General features: G+C 46.5%; 1 protein-coding gene across 3 annotated transcripts in view; it reads right to left on the minus strand.

Annotated features, from left to right (window-relative positions):
• Positions 1-24,880, minus strand: part of ADAMTS3 (ADAM metallopeptidase with thrombospondin type 1 motif 3) — a 127,166-nt gene that overhangs the window by 3,658 nt on the left and 98,628 nt on the right. Inside the window, exons 6-21 of one of the 3 annotated variants that reach the window (XM_087737344.1) lie at positions 23,565-23,648; positions 22,223-22,379; positions 20,925-21,030; positions 19,840-19,983; positions 18,146-18,278; positions 17,533-17,646; positions 16,305-16,450; positions 15,566-15,741; positions 14,261-14,394; positions 13,613-13,736; positions 9,815-9,895; positions 8,044-8,207; positions 7,332-7,440; positions 6,484-6,616; positions 6,008-6,215; positions 5,189-5,306 (exon numbers count right to left, since the gene is read on the minus strand). In XM_087737344.1, coding sequence (XP_087593470.1) covers positions 5,189-5,306; positions 6,008-6,215; positions 6,484-6,616; positions 7,332-7,440; positions 8,044-8,207; positions 9,815-9,895; positions 13,613-13,736; positions 14,261-14,394; positions 15,566-15,741; positions 16,305-16,450; positions 17,533-17,646; positions 18,146-18,278; positions 19,840-19,983; positions 20,925-21,030; positions 22,223-22,379; positions 23,565-23,648 — 2,131 coding nt within the window. Of the gene's footprint in view, positions 1-5,188; positions 5,307-6,007; positions 6,216-6,483; positions 6,617-7,274; positions 7,441-8,043; positions 8,208-9,814; positions 9,896-13,612; positions 13,737-14,260; positions 14,395-15,565; positions 15,742-16,304; positions 16,451-17,532; positions 17,647-18,145; positions 18,279-19,839; positions 19,984-20,924; positions 21,031-22,222; positions 22,380-23,564; positions 23,649-24,880 lie in introns of all 3 variants that reach the window. The other 2 variants (XM_087737343.1, XM_087737345.1) reach the window with 2 other exon arrangements.

Below are 24,880 nucleotides of genomic sequence, written 5' to 3' on the forward strand. Positions count from 1 at the left end.
TAAACCCTGAGAAGTTGAGACACTCGTGAGGAGGTGGCACTGTTGAGAATTTCTGTTCTCAACCTCGCAGCCTGTTGTACTGACTACATCAAGGTACAAGCTCCCTGGGTAGTTTGGTATTCTGTATGGGAACGTGAGTTTTAATTTAAACTTCACTCTCGTTTCACAGAAGAAGTCAAACTCTCGGTTAGTATCTGAGCAGAGCTGCGTCAAGGCACAGAAGAAGAAGAGAGGTTGGCTCCAAGCATTTGAAAGGAGCTGCACTATTTGCAGATTTTAAAACGAGGAGATTTAATACTTATTCTTCCCCTCCGTGTGCCTAACTCATCCTCTGGCTCATTTATACTCTTACTTATCGGTGTACGTATCCCGTGCCTTGGCAGCATGAATGCCCAACAGAGTACCGCAGGAAGGCGCCTGGGAAGGTCGCCTCGTCCAGCCTCGCAGCAGGGTCAATGCTATTCAGAAGAGCATCTTGCTGTTTTGAAGTCAAGGCATCTGTAGGGGTAATTACCTTCCCCCAGGCATCTACAGGGACCCTCGCGACAGACTGTGCGTTTCAGCGTTTAACTTAAGTTTCCATTAGCAGAATTTTCCAAAGGTATCACAGCTAGCTTGAAATGGTATTGATAGATTTTACTTAAAATAGAAACATGCAAAATTATAACGTGAAAAGCCAAAAGTTAACCCCAGCCATTGAGAAGACCTGTTCCGTGTCTAGTCCTCCATTCATAGTTAGCAATTATGTAGTCAACATTTTCATGAGCAACAGATGGCGTGTAACACCACTTATTAAGCTCTGAAATTAAATTAGCTTTCTGTGCTGTGCTATTTTCTCACCTGTGTACAGATGCTGCCTCACCACATGTCAACAGTACGTCAGGCAACCAAGTTTTCCTACTTCAAAATATTAACTGTAGCCCAACCTCGCGATCGCTGTAAACCAGCTCAATTCCACTGAACTCAGTAAAATTACACACACGTACCCCAGCGGGGTTGCGGGACGCTGTTTATAAATAGCAAATTATATGACTGCGGCAAGTAATGTAAAAATTTTCCTCGCTCCTAATCCCGATGTGCTTCCTTGGATAGATGTTTGTTGGTTCTTGACAAACCTAGCATTACATCGGCAGCTTCGCACGGAAATATACGTACCCCGTGAAGGCACTATAAGACTATTTTCGGCAGGAATTTAGCATGGGAAATTCAAGGGCTATATTTATAATTCATCTAAACTAGAAAAGCTAATATTGAAACACAAATCTTTGCATCATATAGAGAACAATCTTTATGCTTCCGTGTAAACGAAAGCACCCAATCTGGAAAATTACAGCAGTTACCTTATTAACACACTGTGATTTACGTCAGTATATAAGTCAAAGCAAACAGTATCACCTAAAGCGACAAAGCGAAAAAGAAAGTACCAAACAATTATTTCTGCCTTTCCGCAGCGACAAGGCATCTTCTTTGGTCCTTTTCTCTCACGGTTAAAATTTTTGTGGTCGCGGTTTGCGATGGTTTAGATTTTGCGACTCAAGTGACAGTGCAAAGTCTTGGGTTTGCACTTCTCTACTTTCAGTCGGTTCTCTAAGTACGATCTTGGAGCTGTATACTCACATAATCCCTTTTTTTTATTTTTTAGGTTAATTCTGCACAACCTAGTCAACCATTTCCTATTCAGCACGTCAGTGCTTCTATCTATCCTTCCACTGATGTTCACGGTAAAAATTCTCCTTCTCGCAATCAGTTACTTGCTTCACGGTAACTAAGAGTAGAAGACAGAAGAAAGCGTATCGGCTCCCTAGGGCGTCTTTAGAAGATGAAGCTACTAGAATATAATTTAAATCAACTAAAAAATTTTCACATTAGAGTTTAGAATTGACACAGCTCTTACAGAAAGCATCACTGTAACTCGAAGTACATTGGGTGCTGACAGCATCCCACTGAGAAATCTCGCCGAAAGCTGGTATTTAGGGACTAAAATTTAAAACACGCGCTTTCTTCTTCAGTCTGTATCTTGTGTTGCAAAGGAGGGATAGGTCATGTGAAGACTTTTCAAGGGTCTGTTCTATACAGGTTCTTACGTGGAGCTCATCTAAGTACCACAAAATCCGTTCTTCTAATCTGGCACAGCCACAGAAACATGACTGCTGCTCAGGTTATTGCTACGGACCTGCGGGATAAAACCCTACCTCCTGTTTCCTTCTAATCACAGAGACGTACGAACTTTAAGTGAAATAACTACAGGAGGTGTCCTCATTTCTCCACGCTACGAGACTCGGCTCCGCCGAGGCATGCGGTGGAAGAGCTGGTGGCTCTTCTCCCACCTGCAGACACATGTTTTTTCATGAAATGGAAGAGAAATGCTCATATGCCACAGAGCCCAAAAGAAATCACACCAACTGGGCAAACATTCGTGACAACTCCATTAAGATTAAACTCTCGGCAATCTTGCACGTAGGTAGTAAATCATTTGTCAAAACCACCTGGTATAGACTGATGTTTTGCTAAGTCTAAAGCCCTGAAAATCAAAATAGTGATCAAGGCTATACAGATTTAAAAGTAAAGGAATGCCACGCACGCCCATGCATAAAGAGTTTATCTACATGAATGTTACGGAATACTATCGGTATTTTCGCTGTATTCCCCCAAAACACAGAACGCGGTGGAAACCACATCAGAAAAACGTGGCGAAAAAGAGAGGCTTTTTGGTCTGAAAGCATACTCTCAGCTACTTACTGCTTGGTAGAAGTTCTGGCCCAAAGCCCTGTGCAGAGCGGAGAGGGCTGAGCTCCAAGAGAGGAGGCGGGCGCAGCGTGGCCAAGGAGCAGAACCCACGGGGACCCTGTGGCTCTGCCAAAGGTACGGGGGACTCGGCTGGACGGAGCCGTCCATGCCCGCGAAGTCCGCAGCGTTTTCATAAAGCTCAGGTCGTGCTATAGGTTTGCCGCATCGAGGCCAGCTATGTCGGCGGCCATCGGTTCACGTTTGCGTCGTAGCTGTGGCGAGGCGTTGCTGTGCCCTCTCTCTTTAGGCAGCGTGCCCAGGGTTTGGGAACGCGCTAGGCACCCCCGCACGTGACCACAGAAATCCCGCGTGCACCGGGGCGCGCGGGACGGGGTGCATACTAAACACCCAAAAACCTACAAATACAGCGAGGATTAACCAATGCGGTTCAACTGCAATTTGTAAAGGGCCCGTACAAGGCTTATATCCCCTCTAAGTGGATCCTACGTCTTACAGGTCAGTGGCACTTGGCTCCGAGTATTACTTACAGTGAGAGAGACATCGTGCTCTCGGAGGAAAAAGATTGTGTGCTGCTTAATTCCCAAAGGCAGGAATTTTTAACACTGGCTATTCAAGAAAATCCCAACTGATGCCTAAAGTACAGATTCTTTAAGGTGATGCTTAAAGCACAAGATCAAAACTCTTTGAATAGTTTTGCGAAGATGTAGCCCTTATTTCTTTCAGCTTTAGAAATATTTTTATTCCCAGTGAAAAAGAGGATTTTAAATCTTGTTTATAGTCGCAGATCGGGATTTGCTCCCACCTAGTGGATACAACGTTTTAGAACTCCTCATTGCTCCCAGATTTGTTCTCTGCTCCGAGTTCCTTCACTGGCAGAAGACCAATAAGACGGAAAGCAGACGCCTTTCCCAGACTTGTGGGGCACAGTCAGACTCGCTCCGTGCCTTCGAAGAACTCGTACTCTATTTTTTCTACCAGCTAGTGATCAGAGTGTTCGGACTGCCATGAAGGACTTAAAAAACAAATAAACCCCAAACTTTATAGACTCGTGGACCCAAAGGAAGAACGGCTTTGTTGGCATAAAAAGCTTAAAAATCTATTAAAAAAATTCTATGGGAACAACGGACTGAGATTCCCAGGAACCTTATTAATGCTCTGTGGTTCCATTTTTATTTTTTTTTTTTTTCATTTCCTCAATTGGCAGGCTTGTACAACTTATCCTGGGATTTAGAGGTCGAGCAGGGTTTACTTTGGATTGACCTTCACCCCTAGCACAAGTTTTTGCCCATGCAACTTAGGCTAACATGCTGAAACCCCCTATTTCAGCACGCTTACAAGAGAGACCCCGGTGTGCAAGAAGCACCCATCACCTGGAGCTACGATATCAATCGTGTGCTGGACTTGAGCTGGAAAAAAGTGGGAGAATCTCCAAGGAAGGGTGTATTTTCTAGCCTGCAAGAGACGAACGGTGGTGTGGGGCTGTCACCTGACACTGTAATATCTTTAAAATACAGTACAAGCTTGGTGTGCACGCTACCTGCTCATAAGTATAGGCTCTGCCTCGTCTTGGAAGCCTGTATGCATTAACACAGAAAATTTAGCTGTTATTTAGACCTAAATAGACACCTGGGGGTGTTGGTTGACAGCCACCTGAACATGAGCCAGCAGTGTGCCCAGGTGGCCAAGAGGGCCAATGGCATCCTGGCCTGTATCAAGAATAGTGTGGCCAGCAGGACCAGGGAGGTGATGGTGCCCCTGTACTCGGCACTGGGGAGGCCGCGCCTCGAGTACTGCGTTCAGTTTTGGGCCCCTCAGTCCAAGAAGGACATCGAGGTGCTGGAGCGTGGCCAGAGGAGGACAACGATGCTGGTGAAGGGTCTGGAGCACAAGTCTTATGAGGAGTGGCTGAGGGAGCTGGGGTTGTTTAGCCTGGCGAAGAGGAAGCTGAGGGGAGACCTTATCGCTCTCTACAAGTACCTGAAAGGAGGTTGTGGCGAGGGGGGGGTCGGCCTCTTCTCCCTAGTAACAAGCAATAGGACAAGAGGAAACGGCCTCAAGCTGCGCCAGGGGAGGTTTAGGTTGGACATTAGGAAAAACTTCTTCACCGAAAGGGTGGTCAAGCATTGGAACAGGCTGCCCAGGGAAGGGGTTGATTCTCCATCCCTGGAGGTATTTAAAGAACGGATAGATGTGGTGCTCGAGGACGTGGTTTAGTGGTGGACTTGGCAGTGCTGGATTAACGGTTGGACTCGATGATCTTAAGGGTCTTTTCCAACCTTGACGATTCTATGATTCTATGAAATATAGGTCTTTTATTTTTCACTGGAGTTCACTCAAGGACAAAATCTGTGTCTAACACCTCTACCCTGTCCAGACGGGCTGCACCGAGACCGGAATCGTCACCCTCACCTACTGCCGCCATTTTAAGATGTTCTCTTACCGTGACAGGGAGCGAGTTTACAGACCCTCGCTGACTCTGGCTTTTCCCCGTCGCACTGGTCGCCAGCACGGCACAGGATCTGCCGGGTCTCCGTCCCCTCCCCGCAGGTCACAGAACACTGCAAAACAGACACAAGGCAATTCAGGACGCTCAGCTTCCGCAGCAACGTGCAAAAATTAACGTGGCGAAAACAGCCCACGGTTGGCTTTCAGGTCAGGCTGTACAGTCCAGCAATTTGTTTTGAAAGTAGACTTTAGTGAAGGCTGACGTGATGGTGAAATAGCAGAGCAGGATGGTATTTTCCTTGGTTCTTGCTTAAATTTATTATTAGAGCATATTATGAATTTTGCTACCGATTCTTCCTGTAGCCGATACCTGATCTTAGCAGTGCAACATAAAGAGAATACAGAGGAGGGAGGAAGCTCAGTGCTCGCCGAGTTAGCTGTAGGGCTCAGCTGTTTGCTCCCAAGTCATTCTAGCAACATCAATGCTTGCAGAGACTCTGCCATTCCAAAACTGTCCGAGCTGGTAAAAAATGTTTTGCTATCCTTAGAGTTGGAAACTTGGAGAAAAACAAGCCAAATGTCAACATTTGTGTTGCAGGATTGTGTATCTGATATCGTGAACGTTTTTCTTGCCGGTTTCTGGAGAAGTCTGGAGAGCTACGGAAGCCCGTGAAGCTGGAAGGCATTACCTGCTGCAGATTTTCAGCTTTTTGGAGAACTGTCTTGGTGCAGTCCAGAGCTTTCAGCTCCGACTTCGGAGGCACGAGATGTTAGCAAAGGTACGTCACTCCGCGCCGCGCGCTGCTCGCCTTACCTCAGACCAGGGTCCGGCCTTCCACTGCGCGGGGCACGGCAGCCGGTTGCACGGCCTGCGGCTCTCGGGGCGATCCCCGCTACAGTACTTGAAATGGACAGAGCGGTTTGCGCCGTCGGGCAGGGGCTGAATGCAACGCACCGTCCGGATCTGGTAGCCCGAATTCCCGCAGGTTTTTGTGCAGTATTCCCACTCATCTGCTGCCCAGCTGGGAAGTAAAGAGGAGTAAGATAGCATCGCAACTTTTACCTATTATCCATACTGCTGGCAGGTCGGCCAGCCCCGAGTATACAATATTTTTGTGATGAAACCACTCAATAAGATCAGTAACCGTTCTTATACGGGTAGAAAAAACCCATCCACAACGCAGGAACTCCAGTCTAAAAAGCTGTCAGCGTCCTACCAAACTTGGCTTGGGTTAACTTCCACACCTTCCACAAGGAGCAATCGTTCCTCGTTAGGCCAGACATACTTACAGAGGCTGCGTGCACTCCTGAAGATTGCACATTCTGCGAATGGGCTTTGGCTTTTTGCCGGCTTCACAGAAGCTGCGATGAACCATTTTGTTATCGCTTTTCCTGCGGCACCCGTATTTGGTGTACTGGAACCCTGGAAAATATGGCAGAAAAAGCAGGAAAAACAGATCCTTGTTAGAATTTTTGCTTGAAATATAAGTTTTATGGCTTATTAAAGGGTTTTACATGACAGATTTCACTGCGATAGGTTCTTAAGGCCAGAAGGGACAGTTCTGACCCCTTCGGCTGACCTCTGCATTACACACAAATCGTGGCATAAAGAGGGGAGAAATCACTTCCTTAACATCAAGCAGCAGGGCACTGGCTAGCCTGGGAATGAACCCAAGTCTCCTTTCACTGTTTTTGCTACTACCACAACACATCACCTGCTCGACTGCTGTATTCAAGAGTTATTTTGACATTTTCATTCCCCATTCTTTGCGCAAGACTCATGCACACACTGTAAGTAAAGTGAACGCTCAGCAGCATAAATGTCTTAGTCTGTACTTCCAAAGTGGCTTTGGGTACCGAATTTAAACACTTAAAAAGGACTTTTTCTTTCTAGGCTGGAAGTGTGACACTTAAATCATCGGGTGCTTCAGATATTTTAAGCTTGGGCACCCAAAAATAACAAACTGCTTTTAGAAAAAGGAAGGTCAAGATTTCTAAAGCATTCACTCTCCCCACCTTTTCCTCTTCCACTTTTGGTAACTTGCCATTCATTACTAGAAGGTGCTACGTCATCTGTTTACCTCCACCGCAGGGTTTGGAGCACTGCGACCAACTCTTTAACGCCCACTCAAAAGTACCTATTTCTTCTTGCAGGACGTTGTTGCTGTTGATAGTTGGTACCGAATCCTCGTGAATGATGTATTTGTAAGTCAGGCTCGATCTCGTGTCATTCTCCCGAGGAATGATCTATTAATAATCACATGTCAACAGTGGTACAGAACCAGAGCTATTATTTATTCCTTTGCAAAGCAAAGAAACCAAGGCCTGGCTCTTAGGGGAAACATGGAAACTGCTAGTCAACTCATTGGGAAAAACACTGGGTTTGTCTTCACAGTTAGAACTAACAATAGCAAAATCAACACAGAGCCATTTAAAATAAGGTACGTTTCTAGGCTAGCATTCTAAGCTGGCCAAGTAGGACACCATCATCTAGGATAAAAGGATGGTGGGGCCGCATCATTTACTTGGCTGAAGAGCAGGGCTGGTCTCAGACATGGTCCGACATGCAACGCCCTTTTTTTGGTCCACCGAAAGTGTCCCACTGATGTCTGACAATGCGATATTTGGCTTCTGATTGACATATTACCACGGCGTGAACGGGCAGCAGTTTACAAGAGGGTAACCGCTGGTGAGAACACGGCTTCAGGCTCATCGGCCGTCTCATCGGCACGTGTCTTTCCGAGAGGCATTACACAGCCGCGTTTTATCTCGGCACGAGCTCCACGCTGGCCACGCACTTTTTACAGAAGAGAAACCCACCGTATTCCCGCTGCGTGACGTGTAACCTACCAGCACAACCACTGCATCGTGCAAGGGCCCGTCAGTGTGGAGGGTTTCTATGTCGTCTTCTATGTTGTACTCCCACTCCACGCCCAGGTCGATGAAAGATCGGGATCTGGCCTCCTCCCCTTTCCCATTCAGAATATAGTGTCCCGTAGCCTGGTTCTTAATTGCTAAAAGGATTGAAAACAGTGCCAGTGATGCCCCCCATCATATCGTCAGCAGTCACGGTGGCTCATGTGAAACTTGACAGGGGATATTCTAGAAGACCTTTTGCAAAAAAACCCTAACAAACTAGCAAGTGCTATAGATGCGCTGGCTCAGAGAAAGGCCCTCCAAGGCCATCTCTTGCACCCTCCAAATTCCAGTTTGATGACAGACGCATTCGCATATTTGCTTCAGTTTTGTACCTCCTTATCCGCGTGAATTAGATACAGATATAGAACTAGAGACAGACTGAAGCACCTCTTCCTATGTAATGCGCACATCTCCTGTACTAGCTTAGTGCCCAAGAAGCACGGGTAGCGGCAAGGAACTCGGGTCAAATCTTCAAAATCACCCGTCCTCCTCATTTGCATAAGCCCCAGATCAGTATTACTGGGAATGCCGATTAGTACAACAGACACCTCAGCAGATTTAAGTGCATTTCTTATATTCCTCAGATTATGAGAATGACAACTTTTTCATCACATTTTAGTTTCTTTTGTGTACGTCTGTATGTACCGGATGCTAAAATCAGTAAGCAAAGAGCTGAGGCGTTTGAATCCCCGGGAAACTACTGGGGTTTGGGTTCCTGCATCACACCGTGAAAGCCACGCTTCCAACTGGAAGCCAATACATTAGAAATCTGAAAGACGGACTCTCATTTCTTCTGTTGTACGACTTTTCCCAATGCACCATTAAACGTGATAAAGAAACTATGCAGAAATCTTCCGAGTCGCTCTCATTGTAGCAATCCAAATGCAGCAGCTCTGCAGTACCGAGCGCGTAGCTTCATGAAGGCACCTGCTGCCAGAGCAAAGCTAGGCTTCTCTGAAAGTTACCGTCAGGCTTGGTCCAAAATGAAGCTCTTGGACCTCAAAAGCCAAGTTTCCCCCTTTGACGTTGTCACGGTTGAAGCAATTTTGTCTATTTTTCTTTTCTTTTCTATTCCTACTTCTTTTTAGGAACTACACGAACTCTGCTCGAAGGGTTTACAACTCAGGTGTTGCCTTAGCACATGAGGAGCTGATTCGAAGGCCGTTAAAATCCATGGAGGATCTCACCCCTCTCCTGTGAGCTAAAAATCCCTTCGGCATTATCAAATGGTGAGCAGTAAGATACCAACTGATTGACAACAGGATGAACTGTCCTGTGTGAGAAAAATCTGAAATGAGATGGACTGCAAATATGTCGCAAGTTCCCCAGTCGTCTTTCATTAAAAAAGCTGTTGCTTACAAGCTGCAGCAAATAAGAGCAATTAAAGATACTGAATTTGATTCATGTAATCGAATACACGGTTTTTACCCTGGCAGTGCCTGTTTAACTGTGAGTGATGACGATGTTTTGTTAGTAATCATGCAAATTAGGATCAGTTTAATATTTTGAGGAATTCACATGAGAAGGAAATACTTGTCTGCGGAGCTTATGCTGTAGGACTCGGTCCTTAACATGCAATTTCGAATGCACGTATTTCCCCCAAACCCTTTAATTTGGTTATCTCATTTCTCAGGTTCTTCCGTATCACTGCCCCGTGCTTCTCATCATGCCTCAAAGCCAAACTGAGGAGAGAAACACTTACCAAGAAAGTGAGGAGAAGCCTCGTCTTCTTGGATAAACACATGTCGAGCACCAGGAGGGATATCAAACATCTTAAGGTACCCTTTGGCATGTGTAGCAGTCAACGGAGAAAGCAGAGGTGGAAAGAAAAAGTAACAGCCGTGGTTAGGCGTCATCCCGCTTCTACTTGCAGAAGAGCGCATCCATCGTCGACTGAGACGCGGTGTCAGAAAGAAACCGAGCAAATAGGTTTGTCACGTATTTGACAGGACCTCCTTGTGCTTGTCCTCTTCCGGAGAGGGAAGAGAAACCCCTTACAAACCTATTTGTCGCTTGACTAGCTACACTGCTATAGGCCGTATCGATTAACAATTCAGGCAAAAATATGTTTCCTGTGCTCCTGAGCGTACCAGGGGAAAAACGCAAGTCTTCCTCGTTATTTTCTCCCAGTCGCTCATCAGCCAGGCGGTTAGGTTTGAGTTCACTTACGGTCGTGCGAGATGCTAATGTCTTAAGTGCGTCTGCTTACTTCGGAGACACCAAAGACTGACGAAAGGTGGGCGTAGTACAGAGCGTATTGTCGCTACGCATCCGAAAAGGCGTTTCTGTATGCAAGTTAACCCAAACTGTTTACAACTGCGAACGTAAAATGCATCAATTAAATTGCTGCTGCTGAAGTGACGGGGCTGATTTCAACCCTCTACGGCTAAAAGTAAAGAGCTGTTCCCAAAGAATACGATTCTTATTTTAAACTTCAATTATCTATCGGTCCAAACCACAGGTAATCAGCGTAACATTAATGAAGTACTGTCATTAAGGAGACTAAAATCCATCCCAGGGACCTGTCAACAGGTACTGCTATATGAAGCTTGAAACAAAGGCATCGTAAGCACTCTGAGTACCTGGTATTTTCATAGTTCTATTATTTTCTCTTTAACAACTGGAGATATAATTATGATAAATCTCTGTAGATCCCTTTTGTGAGTAAATTACTGTTTTGTACTCTGCTACGCAATCTTCCCGAGTAACCCAGCCCTGCTATCGAAGCTGTCTGGATGCGACAAGAGTTTTATCCTTTGTGCATTGCAAACACAAGACGCAGTTTCATCCTGGGGATTCTGGGGCTAACGAATGCATCGGTGACTTCTCACGCACCTGACGTACTACAGCTCCCTGGAAAATCTAAGTGAAGACAAAGATGAGCTACGAATACGTAACGTCACGGTCTTGGCTGACGAGTGACTGCGCAAACAGCATTCGCCAATCTTTTCATCGATCGTCTTTTGAGCACATGAAACATAAAGCTTTTGCCTGATTTGGCGTTGCCTATCCACGTCCGAACGGAGACGGGAGCTGCGGCGAGAAGCCTCGAGTTGCCGTGGATGCCTCTCTCTGCAAGTGCCTCCAACTTACCCAGCGTATTTTTAGACTCCTTTGTTTCAGAAAGGGAAATATTGCGAGCTCCTTTGGGCAATGTAAACGCTCCTCTTGTCTTCCCTTAAACAGAACGTCTGTAATTAGTGCTATGGGAGCCAGGTCTTCTTTCATTGACTACGTTTGTCAGCCAGATGGTCTTCACGAGCGTAAAGTATAAATTACGTTACGTGTTCAAATGCACTTAAAGCAGAATCAGACACATCTAGCAAGCGCTAATAGCCAATGAAAGTCAGACCAGTGAAAATTCAGGTAGGTGATTTTAAGTTGGATACTTGCAGATTTCATTTTCCAGAAACTTGAATTCTTTTTGGCACCTCTTGCTTAAATGTTTTCCTGTTGGAAGAGGTCAATTAGTCTTTTTAATGACTAGCTTGCCAAAGTTAGGGTAAAACAACCAACATTTCAGAAACACTTCTATCACTTTCATAAACATTTGCAAACAAGGGGCTGATTAACAGCCTGGACTTGAACTACCTCCTAGCCCTGCCTGTCACTTGGCGCTGTCGTGCTTTGCAGACGCTGAAAATACTGTGCAAACGTTCAAGCGCGTGCCGTCGCCCCGTCAGACAAGGCAGCAGGTCTCGGTGGCCCGCAGGCAGAAACGCTGAGCCAGAGCCTGGTGGGCTCAGTAGCGTATTTTGGCCTCTGCTGGCCTCTCATTTGCCCTGTTCATCTCCTGGGGTTTGCCTAAGCCAAACCACAGGCTTCGGCAGTACGGGGACTGCGCGCTAGGAGCTGCAAACCATCGGTACAGGCAACAGAAACCAGGCGCGTTGTTGGACGGGATCCGGAGTTGTGACATGAAAATCCTCTCTGCCCCCAAAATTCCAATCGTTTTCTTAGTGAAAAAATCAGAAATGCTCTTAGAAGGCCGAGCACTTATTTCTGTTGATTGCTTTTTTTTCTTTTTTTTTAAAAGAAAAGCACAGTAGCTGCCAGCTCCAGAAATACCCAGGCTTATGTATGAGGCTCAAGTCATAGCCCTAAGTCCATTACTGCCAAAGCGTTAATGATTCTTGCATTATTCCGCGCCCAACCCATCAGCCTCCAGGGAACCATCCCTTTCAGAAAGGCTCTCTACTGTAATTTGATAATTACAACCGATAAACTTCTCCAATTGGTTTGTAATAATTAATAAGTATTTTCAGCAGAATATTTTTATGTATTTTATTTCCAGTCGCACATTAACTTATCTTTGTCCATGTTTAGCTTGGCTGCTCACTGTCCAAATTTCATTATTAATGCTGCTTCACGGCAGCACTGACCAGCCTCTAAACGGTTAATGCAGATATTCACATTATCTGTCCCTTAGCCTTTCTCCGCTCTGTATTAAAACACTTAGCTCTATCAGACAGCTCTCCCTGAAATAACTGCTCCCGGTCATACAGGAGATATATTTCCCTGAGCAGCTTCCCCAGACTGGAAAAAAAAAAAAAGCAATCCAGGAAAGCCTTAAAATACAAAATAGTCACAGCAAATGTACAAGTTAATACTGCCCTGGCTTAACAAATAACCGATGAAATGGAAATTTCTGAAGAAGTCCAAGGAGATCTTGAGTTGTTATTGCTATGAACTGTGTTGCAAAATACCCCAGAGCGCAGTCTCAAAATTTTAACCGGGCCGTTCTCCGTTCTGAGCGAGCAGAACGCTACCATGGGTTCCCCTGGATCTCGGTCGCACAACTTAAAGGATATGAGAACTGAGGACTCCTGCCAAAACATTTTTATATTTGGTTCAGAATTCAGCCGAATCTATTTTTAATTCATCTATTTGACTAAAGGGCTGTAATTGGCAAGAAAGCATCATAAACAACCAACGTTACACGAGGATCCCTACGCTCGCTTCATACGCACAGAAATTCAGACTTCCATTTAAAACTCCTGAGTTTAGGATTGAGAGGAAAAACTTGTGAAAAGCTTCATCTTTAACGGGAGAAAAAACCGTTTCCTTTACTCCTCCTACAGAGAGAGGCACGCTATGCTTAGTGTCAGGCAAAGTATCTCGATTTCTGCACTTCCCTGTGAGAAGAACAGCTTGGTCTTGTTGAGCAAAACTGAGTGTATCCCCACTTAGCACAAGCGTTGTCTGGCTGCGCTTCGACATTTACAAAGACGAACTAAAGATGCTCCGCATGGGGAGTATTTCTCAATACGCTTCACCGATCAAGCTTTCTTCTAAGAGGTCCTTCAAAGGACAGAAATGCTACGCTGCTTTGAAGATTTCTTTATCAGGTACTAAACCGTTTTTGCACATAGCTTACACCTTGTGTTTTGCTACCTTAAAGCAGGCTGCATTTCTGACCGGTCTGCAAAAGCGCCAAGTATGATAGAAACACCAGAGACAAGAGAAACTATATGGAGATGCATGAAAATGGTCTTCCTACCAAGTTTCTTGGGAGTGCGGGTGAAGGTTCCCTTCACGGTCCGGCAATGAGAGTTATCCCCACCGCAGACGCCGCACTTATCTTCAACCTTATTGGAGCCAATTTCCTTGTCGCAACCCACTTTCTGCAAAAGAAAGAGCAAAAAAAGAAAAAAAGAGAAGGCTTTGTCATGGGGTGTCAGTTTTAGTTATGGTGGGAAGCCATCGCAAAATTAACGCACAGAGGAACATACCACCCAATGCTGATCTATTTTATTTAAACACAGATTACTTGCAAATCTGGTGCTGGATAATGGTTTTCATGTGAAAAAGAGAAGCTATTCTTGCTTTATATATTCACTGTACTTCAAGACTAAGAAAGATGGGAAAGACAGAAAAATAGACACGATTCTTTTCAGACGTGAAACTAAGTGCAAAAAAGGTGAAGGAAATGATCAGCTGAAGAGGAGTATTTCCACGCATTGCTCTCATTTATTTTAAATTTCAAGGAATTATGAGGAACATGATGCTGCAAATATTGAATCGAGAAACATCTGCAAAGTCTATCTCTGCGCCGTTGACCGAGTTGTTCTGATGGACTCTCACCAGAGCCGTTGCGCAACACGGCGCAGCTCAAACTCAACGCTGCCCTTGGGAAGCTGCCACTCACCACGCATTCCCCGCGAACGCAAATGCTGTAGGGATCTTTATAGGAACAGCGAGTCCCGTCGTGCGCCAGCTGTTTCATATAGGCGACATCTCCGGATTCTTTGGATTGGCAGTACAGATGACATCTCTTATTAGCTGCGGAGCAAGGAAAGAGGAGAAACTGCATAAATTAACAGCAATCCACATGTGTTTCAGAAAAATATCCCACTAAAGGAGCGAAGAGAATATGACAGAGATAGAAAGGACCTTGAACAGACAGCTGTGGAGAGAAAAAAGGCAATGAACTTGCTTTTTTGTGAATTATAGGCCTATCGCTTTGAGATGTTCTCACAGAAATCAGTTGCCTGCTAAAGAGGCTCCCGGGACAGGGTTCTCGACTATCCTGAAAGCAGCTTTCACTCCGATCCCAGGGAGAACGGGGCTGAGTTTACAAAACCACAATGATGCAGAAAAACGACAGCAGAAAAAGGAGTCTGTGAGAAGATGGTGCTAAAGCCAGGTGAAAAGGACAGGGGATTTGGATCTCTAACTTTCTTTATCCTTTTTGGAAAATACCAGCTGAACACATATTTCCCGGCTGACGCCTGAATCTAACTCCTTAGCCACGTGTAAAGGGTATCTCAGGAGATACCCGCGGAAGAAACGCCAGCAACTCCGCAACGCCTTCCGGCGAACTAGGAATCTGCCCTTGTGCTTGAAGCTATCCTTGTCACCCAAGGTAATTACTGGGCGAGATTCATGTTAGCAGTGAAGACTGATGGCATGAGGCCGGGGCAGGTGGATCTGTAAGAGTGGGAAAACACTAAGAAGGACTTCTCAAGTAGTGCCATTACAAAAACGCCGTTAATACTCGGAGCAGCTGCGATCGAAGGTAGGCCCTTTACAGCCAGGCAGACTAAGAGCTGCACAGGAGAGAGGGGAGGAAGGGTTCTTCAGGCCCCAGCCACCAGCTTCCCACGCTTTGCCCCGACAGCAGAGTGCCAGAGCTTGACAGCCCGGTCCAGCAAATCCTACCAGCACCCACCAGCTATTCCAGCCGGAGGCGAGAGCCTCTTGCCACATCATATTCTCACTAAGAGGAGGACAAAAGCCAGGGGAAGCTAGCTGGCCTGGGGAAATGACAACTCTCTGGCACGGCACCTCTTCTTTCCTGCTGAGGCCACCCGTTTTTCCCACTTTTTAGTCTCACCTACGCTCGCTCGCACACCGATTATTCCTGGTCTCTGCATGGCTGATGAACAAGACCCCCGCAAGCTCTGGGAGATGCCGGGATTGACTTGCAATCAAGGCAAATAACCGAACTTACAGTCTGGGTGTTCGTACGGCAGCCAGTGGTGCTTGCTGTTCTGAAACTCAAAGTGGGAATTGCGCTGCTGACACTGCTGTGCTCTGAAGTCCTCAAAGTGCTTCGGACACTCCTCCGTGTTGCAAAGCTGAAACTCAAAATTGACACCAGCACAGTCTTCACCTCCGTTAATGGGCCTGCGAAGAGGAAACAGTCAAGAAACGCTCAAACCCTCTGGACGTTAGCTCTGGGGATTTTTCTGTCTTCGGTGCAATTTCACACTCTATTTTAAGGGACGATTTTGTAAAGCAATGGAAACAGCAGTCACGCCGCACGGCTACGCGCTTGCAGTATAACCTCTGTGCTTGCCCATGCATCCCCGAGGCATATGCTGAAATGCAGACGTAATACACGTGCACATATATGCTGCCAATAGCCGATTTACAATTAGAGATTATCTAAGATAGATAATTTACAATTCGAGATTATCTATCCTGCAGCTTGCTGAGCTCACGCGCTATGTACTCTTCACTCTCTTACACATCAGCTACATCCCCGGGATGGTTTTCCAGAGGCTTCCCTCTGGAAATTCTTGGATTCTCCAAAAATGACCCTGGCTCCCTGCAAAAAGCCATTATTTCCAGGGGCTTGAACCGAATGTGAATTTTGGCAGACTCGATCCAAAATGTAAATGCCATTTAAGCTGCCAGCTGTAACGACTCCCGGTTGACTGGAACTACCGCCTCGCCAGACCACCTACATTGGATTGTTGCACTGGCGCGTTCGAAAGCGAACTCCGGTTCCGCAGGTTCGCGAGCAGGAGCCAAATTTTGTCCAGGGTCCCCAGTTGCCATCCTGCTTCAGCTGGTTAGCATTCTTCCACATGCAGTGACCTTTATAGCACCACTGAGAGAAATCGGGCAGGGAAAACAGATGAGAAGAGAAACAAAACCCAAACCGAATGGATAATCGCGGTAAAATTAAAAGCACGCAGAGGTGAGCTCACGGGCTGAGAAGGGACGTCTTAGAGAAGAGACTGCAAGCAGAGACTTTCCTGGGGATGAGGTCTACGTACCGTGGGCCCAGGAGCACCCGCTCCCTGAAGGCGGTCGGCTCCGTGGCCGAGCAGGCAGCACCGCCGAACCCCAGCCGCAACCCTTCCGCGCGCAGACACACGAAGCTCAACACATTCCACCCTCCTCTTCGCTTAATTTAAGTCAGCCTTTGTTTCATTTGAGTCGCTACCACCTTTTTGAAGGAATTTTCATGTTCTGAATATAAGCAGGATAACGTTTTTGCGGAGAATTAGATGTTTTTTTTCTTTTTTTTCCTCATACCGGCCAAATCTCACACTTATGCAAACAGGCTGGAACAGAGGGCTAGTCACTGGGCAGGGTGGTGTTTTGCTGGCTAGGGCACACTCAGATGGTATAAGTGGCTCTCCTGTATCTCGAAATACATGGAATTTGCTAAACAAACATTTATTTGCGTATAATTTTATAATTAAAAATGAATTAGCAGCAGGACACCCACTAACGGGGATATTAAAAGGGAAAAATAAAGAGCTAATCCTAAGCCTGCACAAACATTTAGCCACAGTATGTCTGGACCACAAGCACTAAGAAGCAATCCTACAGTAACGGCATTATCTGCTGCCGTGGATTCCTAAAGACACTTTACGGACACTCCGCAGATGAGATGAGAATCCAAAAAAACATAACAAAAAGGCCACAGAAGAGGCTGAGAGTGGGTTACACGTCAACTGGGGTTTCTGTGTCCAAAACGCACTTCGTACTACGGCAAACCTTGTACAGTTCACAAGAAGAGCAGACCGGGAAAGCGCAGCTCCCTCTTTTCCCTTCCTCCAGCTCCACCCAGGGGATGCTGGGCAATTCCCTGCTTTCCTCTGTGCCCTTCAACCCAAACGAATGCAACTGTTGGTTTTTTTTTTTTTTCTAATACAAACATAGCAAAACCACAATACTCACTTTTCCAGGGGCACATTCTGTCCCATCGAGCGGAGGTCCTTTCTTAGTCTTACAGAAATACGGGTTATCCGGATGGCTACACCACAACTGCTTGCACGGGTCAAAGGTTCGGAACTGCAACGCAGAACATTGAGGAGATGTAACTCAACGTTAGATTATTAATTCTTTTCAGATAAGGATTCAACCCACCCAGTCAATTCATCTCACACACGCGGCTACCAATAAGTACAGTATCTTCAGAAAGAAAAGGGCAAAAGCATCTTCAGAGAGAAAAGGGCAGTGCTTATTCCCTGCATCCCCTAGTCCTCAGCTGGTGAGAAGAGGAAAGGAGGAGAAACCCACAAGTGGGAGGAAAATGAGGATTTTTCCCCCTTCTTCCTTGGGATCCTGACCACAAGTCTGTGTCACGTGGACCGTGCTGCCACCCGCTTTGACCATGAAACCAAATGACCCAGATTTATGGGTTTCACCCATAAATATCTCTCTCCTCTTTACAGATCTGTTCAACTGCTCTTCAATTATGAGAAAGTGCGCGTATTGCAGCTCTTTAATAAGGCCAGACCCCAACTTGCTGAATGAACGTTTGTCTTTGCAACGGCTGCCCGGGACATACCGCTGTGCACATTTTATAGCCAACGCCAAAATCAAAGCGGCACTGTTCGTCCATGGAATAATTGATGCCTGGCAGCTCAGGAAGCTTGGGCCAATCATGTTCGAAAGGGTCGTCAAGAAGACAGTCGTAAGAGCTGTGGAAAGACACACAGAAAAAAATAATCATGGGAAGATGGAGTGATTTTTTTTTTTTTTGATCAGCAAGATCAAAGTACTTAATCGTAGTAAGGCAATACTCCTTTTCTCCGCCTTCTTTTCTGCCTGTTTACATAGCTATTGCTCCCCAAAGCACAGCCAGTCCCTTCTGCAGGAATATGGCCCAGCGCAACATGACCGAGCACTGGATGGGAAGATCCTACAGCAAAATCCCCGCGTTTGCGGCAGCCTGTGGAGAGGCATCTCCGGCCCTTCCCTGCCCTAGCATACATGCAAAATTTGCGCTTTACTTCCCTGGCACCAGAGGCAGAAAACAAACCCTCCTCCGCTCCCAGCGCCAAAGGGCAACATCTCGATGTGCTTCGACCGGGAGTACGAGTCCTAATGTAAGGCCGAACACAAAGCCCGCCGTAGTCAGAGGGAGTCCTGCCACTGACTTTATGGAGCTTTGCAAGGGGACGGTAGTCTGAGAACAGGCCTTCTTACCGGACATCGACTGTAGTCACAGGGGTGAAGCCCTGCCCATGCAAAGGGCAAGAATCAGGCTTGATTTTTCTCATTCCTGTTTAACTCTGATATCTTAAAATAGCGATACTGGTGGGCTGCTCCTCCTGCACTGGGCTATTTCACTTTAAGCTCTAAGGGCTCAATCAGTTACTATTTTATGCTTTATGTTACGAATAGGGTTTCTCCTGTAGGAGACGTGGGTCAGCTCATTAAGTTTTCGCTCGGTTTTGACTGGCAAAACCAGCTATTTGCAATGGAGAAGGAAGCCTGAGCACCAGCGGGATGAAGAGGTCCATACACGGAGGGAGACTAGAGCCAGCGGGGTGGAGATCTCTTCTCCTTTACTCCCTAATTCAGGCACACGGACGCATGCCGCCTTCTCTCTTCCACAAGTTTTGCTAGTTCCTTTTCTGAATTTAGAGCCTCCTCCTGCCAGTTTCACAGCGTAACTCCTAGAGAAATCAAAAACCTAGGGAGAACACCAGCTGCCTGCCGTAAAGTCCTGCTGCCATCCCCCGGAGGATGCAATGGCTTTGGGTACAGCCCGAAGCGAGGAAGCATTCCTCCTAGTTTATAGCTTTTTTAATATAGATTTGAAGGGAAAAAAGAGTATGGCAAAAAAGGACGATGAGAAAACCACTCCACCGGAGGAGGCCACAGGTGGAGACGGCGGTGCCTCGCTGCCATCGCGCTGAAGCACGGAGCGGCTCGCTGGAATGCCTCCGAAGGCCGAACCCCTGCCGGGAAGCAGGGAGCAGGCCACCCCAGAGGGTCCCATTCCTCAGCACCTCTGAGGCCCCAGTACTGCCGCGTTTAGAAAAAGGGCTGCCGCAGTCAAGGGTCCTGTTACGACACTTGTGCCTGCTCCCTCACGCTGGGACTGCCTCGCCTCTTCTCTTCGCGGTCTAGCAGAGGGCGGCACGCTGGCCCCACATCCCAGGAACTGCAAAGACTTCTGTTTCCTTTTAGTTTTAGTTTAGGAAACTTTTAGTTTCCTAAAACAACGACCGGCGAGGGCTGGCAGGTCCTTACTGTATGTATCTTTTGAGTTCTTGGCCGCTGCACCTGGACCAGTGGTAGCGATGGAAGGCAGCCTGCACCAGGGGAGCCATGACACTGCCCATCGCTGTCTCATCCCCGCATCTGTTCCCTTGCCCATCGTGCTCCATTCCCAGCCTGTAACAAAGAATCGGTATCAGAGCCCAGGCAGTTTCCGCTCTTCGACTGGTAAAACAACTGTAAAGAAAACAGTTTCTCATGCACGTGTAATCACGCAAAATCTTTGCATTCTACGGATATAACCTTCCTTTCAAACTGGTCGTCTTTGATGCCAAGACATAAGGACTCTCTGAATACTCTTTCATTTATACTTTTTTTTATTTGTTAATTCCAGGAATGAACTAACTAGATGACGACGACTTCTTATGCTTCGGATGAAGGAAAACAACAATTCCGCTCGTTAGGGAGCAGTTCATTCCGACATCGAATTGTACACATTTGTATACTCATTTATCGAAACCACAAAACTAACATAGTTATCACGTTGCACCTCCAAAGAGCTAACACCGTTAGCATGCTACACCTCCAAGCACGCACCTGGTACAGCTTAATAGGGAAGTGACCTGGTCATCTTCATTTGGGCTACATTCTGCCCAGTGAGCAGCACAAGTAGCCCGCACTACTCAAGGAAGACAAAAATCGGATCCTCAGTGCTTGACGTTAATTCACCCAGACGGCTAACAGAGACCTTGGCTTAATGAGTTACTCCCAACTTAACAGTTTATCATTCTTGAGGAGGTGCCAAATCTGACAAATCAGCGCTTTCAGTCAATGAGGAGGAAGAAGTTAAGGATGCTTGACAGGCTCCTGTCTCCGGGAGCCTTCCAGGTTTCTTACTGACCTCCTCCCACCCTAGAGAGAACAAGTTCCCCCTCCCTCTTCCCCTTCCTTTCTTCCCCCACTTCTCCCTTCATTGCTTAAACCCCTGATGCATTCCAAGGGGATGGAAATAAAACTAGGATAGCTTTCATATAGCCATTAAAACTAAAGCACTTGAAGCAAGCGGGAGAGGCAGCACCACATTTCGTTGGCAATCTAACTGCAAAAGTTAGACTTACACGTGACCAGTTTCATGAGCAACCACAAAAGCTGACGAAAACCCGTCCTCATGGTTGAGAGTACAGCTTCGGACTGGGTGACACATGCCAGTTACAGGAGCATATCCTATTGAGAGAAATCGTGGCTGATTCTTTTACCCAGTACATTTATTTTAAACAAGACCCCCCCAATAAACTAATTACCTGAGAAGAACCTAGGATTATTTCCTTCCAATTGCCAATTTTTTCCTCTGTCTTTGCAATGGCTGTCAGATAGAATAAATGGCTCTGATTCCACAGACATCTGTGTTACTTCAGGCACTTACCCTGTTACCACCAAAGATGCACGAGATTCCTGTTCAATTAAAAGGCAGAGCTATAGGCTGGGATTTCTTGCATGTGTTCCTATCAGTACCTTCATCTACATACTGCCTGACCTTCATCTGCACACTGCCTGGTGCATATTGCCTGTCTTTTCCTCAGTAAGAGCTAAAATCTTCCTGACGACAGGGAAGCCTGCCTAACATCTCACCCGAACCAGTTTCACTCCAGTCATGCCAGCCCAGACCTGAAGGAGAAGTCGGAGCCTTATCTCCCCCTGAAAGGTGAAGGGAACAGGGAGGTACTGAACACGACTATCTGAGACATCTCCAACTGGACAGCCAAAACACGGTCTCACCCAGACTCTTCTTCATCTGCACTGACACAAATCACACTTTGTGAAGTTAGTTCCTTGAGTCATAAAGATCAATGCAGGTAGCAAAATAGCCGGTACGCTATCCATAAAAAGAAATCTGCAGCGAACGATGCAATAAAAGTGAAGTTGAATGCACAGTGCGTTGAGCGTTCCTGCTCAATGACTCCTGCACACGCACAAACACCTGGTGTTTGAAGACAGCAAAGAGCTCGTTACTTACATCTCTCAAGTAAGAAACTTCATCTGCTACACTTAGATATAAATGGCAAGAACTACCACGGCAAGGTCTACTTGCTTTTTAAGAAGTATGTAAACCGAACGGCAGTACTTGCTCTCCACAGCAGAGCAATGAGTACATGCTCGGGCTGTCCACGTGGGCCTTTTCTAAAGCCAGAAGAGGCAGCTGAACGTTATGATGAGTGTACATGCTTTTCCCAACAGGACCAGGATTACACATCTTTCAAACTGAACACTTCCTTTAGTATTTGCTGAATAAAGACCTACGTTGCTAATTGTCTCAGGATCACAGAACAAAGCAATTTTCAAACTTTCCTCTTTTCTGGCAGATGCTAGCCAAGAAACACCAAGTCCAGATAGTTTTGCTCCAGGTCAGCTGCATTACCTTGCATACCAGCAGGCCCAAAATCTTGCCTGGTTAAGAAGATGGCATGATCGTGGTGCTCAGAGTGACTGGGGTCCGACTTCTGCTGCTGATAAGCCCAGCGGCAAACGTTCTCCAGGCTTCTCGAGGGATTCCCCCTTTCAATCAAGCTAATGGACTGAAAGAGCAACACGTTAGACCCGGGAGCTCCTAAAGGTAGGACATGCAGACAAGTTTTGGTTTTCTTGGAGCACCAACCAGGTCCCCATTCTCTCTTCCTAATACCCTATCACTCTTAAGTCATGACAGTCATCTTTCCTGTGAGAAAAGAAAACGTGTATGTTAACAGTGACCACACACATGTAATAGTACATCTTTAGGGCTTTTTTTGCAGACAGCTGAATGAGCATTCACATCATCTATGGAAATAACCGCCTTTCTGTATATAGCCTGCAACGTGCAGGAGGAACACACAACTTGATGTTAGGATGGAATAAGGGCATTTTGATTTCTTTTGGTGGAACTTGCTTACGTTCTGGACCGCCAGACGACAACGTGACTCAGCTGAGACAAATGAGCACGTAGTGACACGCACAGCCTGCGTGGGGGACGTGAATCATATAAACACCCAGGACAATGCCTCAACTGGCGGAAAACACTGTAGTGCCAGTAAATGTGTACTGATGAACACAGATTAAACATCTGGTCCTGTGAGACTTCTGCTACGGCGTGTGCCTGCAAGCTCAGGACAGTTAATTACAAGATCAACAAATTTGGTCTTTTGACTTGCCCAAATTCAATGGCTGAGTTAAATAGAACAGATAGGATCTTTATCGCACCCTGAACAGCATTAGCGCTCTCCTCTTATCCTGAGCAATTTAACAAGCATTTGTTTCACAACTCTCCGAGTGTATTTTACCTGCAAAATCCACGTACTGCTACAAGTACTGCCCAGGGTACAAAGCGGAGGAGTGTGCTGTGACCCAGTAGCAGGGGTGTACACAAAATGAGAAAAGGAGATGGTTACAGCGGCAGCCTGATCGGAGAGGGTGCACCAGCAAGCTGTGCTGGTCAACCAAGACGATTGCTTCTACTAAACTGATGTCATTCCCGGAGGACTCACGAGGGCAAGAATTCAGGCTGCAAGCCTGAGCCAGTCCTGCGCCTGTGTCACCAAAGGGACGCTCGTGGTCGCCCTCAGGAACGAGGGCAGGAGCACATGGAGCTCATGCCAAGCAGGGAAAGCAGTTCCCTGGAACTAGCTGTTCGGCGGACTTCTGCTTCCGCAACCCTTGACGCGACTCTCAAGGACTGTCATTACAAAGAAGATGAAGGTGGAGAACCGGTTCAGAGGCTCGCTTACCTTGGCGTACCCCAACATGATCATTCGGACCAGCACGACGTTTATGTGAACACCCAGGGATTCATCGTGGTAAATCTCATTCACCTGAACGAAAAAAAAAAAAAAAGGAAAAATTAAAAAGAAAAAACCCTCTGATGATACCAAGGGAACTTCCAAGGCCAGGTGTATGTTATTCCAAGTGCTTGTACCACTACGTGTGGTGGGTACAAGCACTCAGAAGAGTGTTCGAGTCTCAAATAGTTTCCGCGCAGCGAGAAACGCAGATGGCAGTTCCCGTCATCCCGCAACCCCGACGCAGAGCTTTCTGAAGCACGCGTCCAGGCTCCTCTCAAGTTTAACGGCCTTTGGATCAGGGCCAATAGAAAAGGTGACTGGGGGTAAAAAAAGCCTTCAACTTCAAACCCTGCAAATACTTACCTGAACGCTTAATTTCCCTCATTTGACAAACATAATGAGGGAAATGAGGTTATTCCTGAAAGCAAGGTTATAGCAGCGTGTTCAAGTTCACTGAGGGATTGAAAAGCGGACAGAGTTTGCTTTAACAACAGATAAACCCGTCACCATCCCTCCCGCGTGGCCGCCTCTGCTATGCCATCCGGCCACTCCAACTGGGGATAAATTCCAGGTTCTGTTCCTATTTGTTTCATCAACGCTTTGTCTCACTTCAATCGGTTTAAACACACGGGACGAGTATTTTAGTGCGGAGAGCGAGCGAGCGTATTTTTGTTCAATTTTGTAAAAGATCCCGCTGCCAGTAGCTCTCGCTCAAGGAAACGTGCCGTTAACTTCAGCATAGGTTTGCCCTCGGAAAATACTTGAGGATTTGACTTAAAGCCATTTTTGCATTCTGAGGCCCTAGGTTGGGAAGGCAGAATATTTAGACAATGACACGAACGACGAGGCTCCATTTCTGCACACATGGAGGCATGTGTTCGGCTTTAAAGATGAGAATAGTACTCCTGATTCTAAATCCATCTTAAAATTCACGGGCGAAGTGTTTCCAAATCCCAGAAATGCTTCGGAAATTTTCATCTGAAAGTTTCGAAGTCACCAGCGCTGCCAGACACATAAACGCTGTAGTACACCTTACAGCGTAACGCTATCTCCAAATATACTAGACTTCTCCGAGTCAATGCGTTCCGTTAAAAAAAAAATCCCCAGCGGCATGAAAGCACGTAACGTTTACGGGATCTGGAAAGGCTTACTACATTAAAAACAACCGCTGGCCTGAGAAAACACCCGTCCGTAAGACAACCTCATGAGACCCAAGGACTGCAGAAAACACGCAGGAACGGGCAAACTTCAAAGCCCACGGG

This window comes from Nipponia nippon, unplaced genomic scaffold (genome assembly GCF_047370975.1).
Source record: "Nipponia nippon isolate SJK-2023a ecotype South Korea unplaced genomic scaffold, ASM4737097v1 scaffold_6, whole genome shotgun sequence".
NCBI lineage: Eukaryota > Metazoa > Chordata > Aves > Pelecaniformes > Threskiornithidae > Nipponia > Nipponia nippon.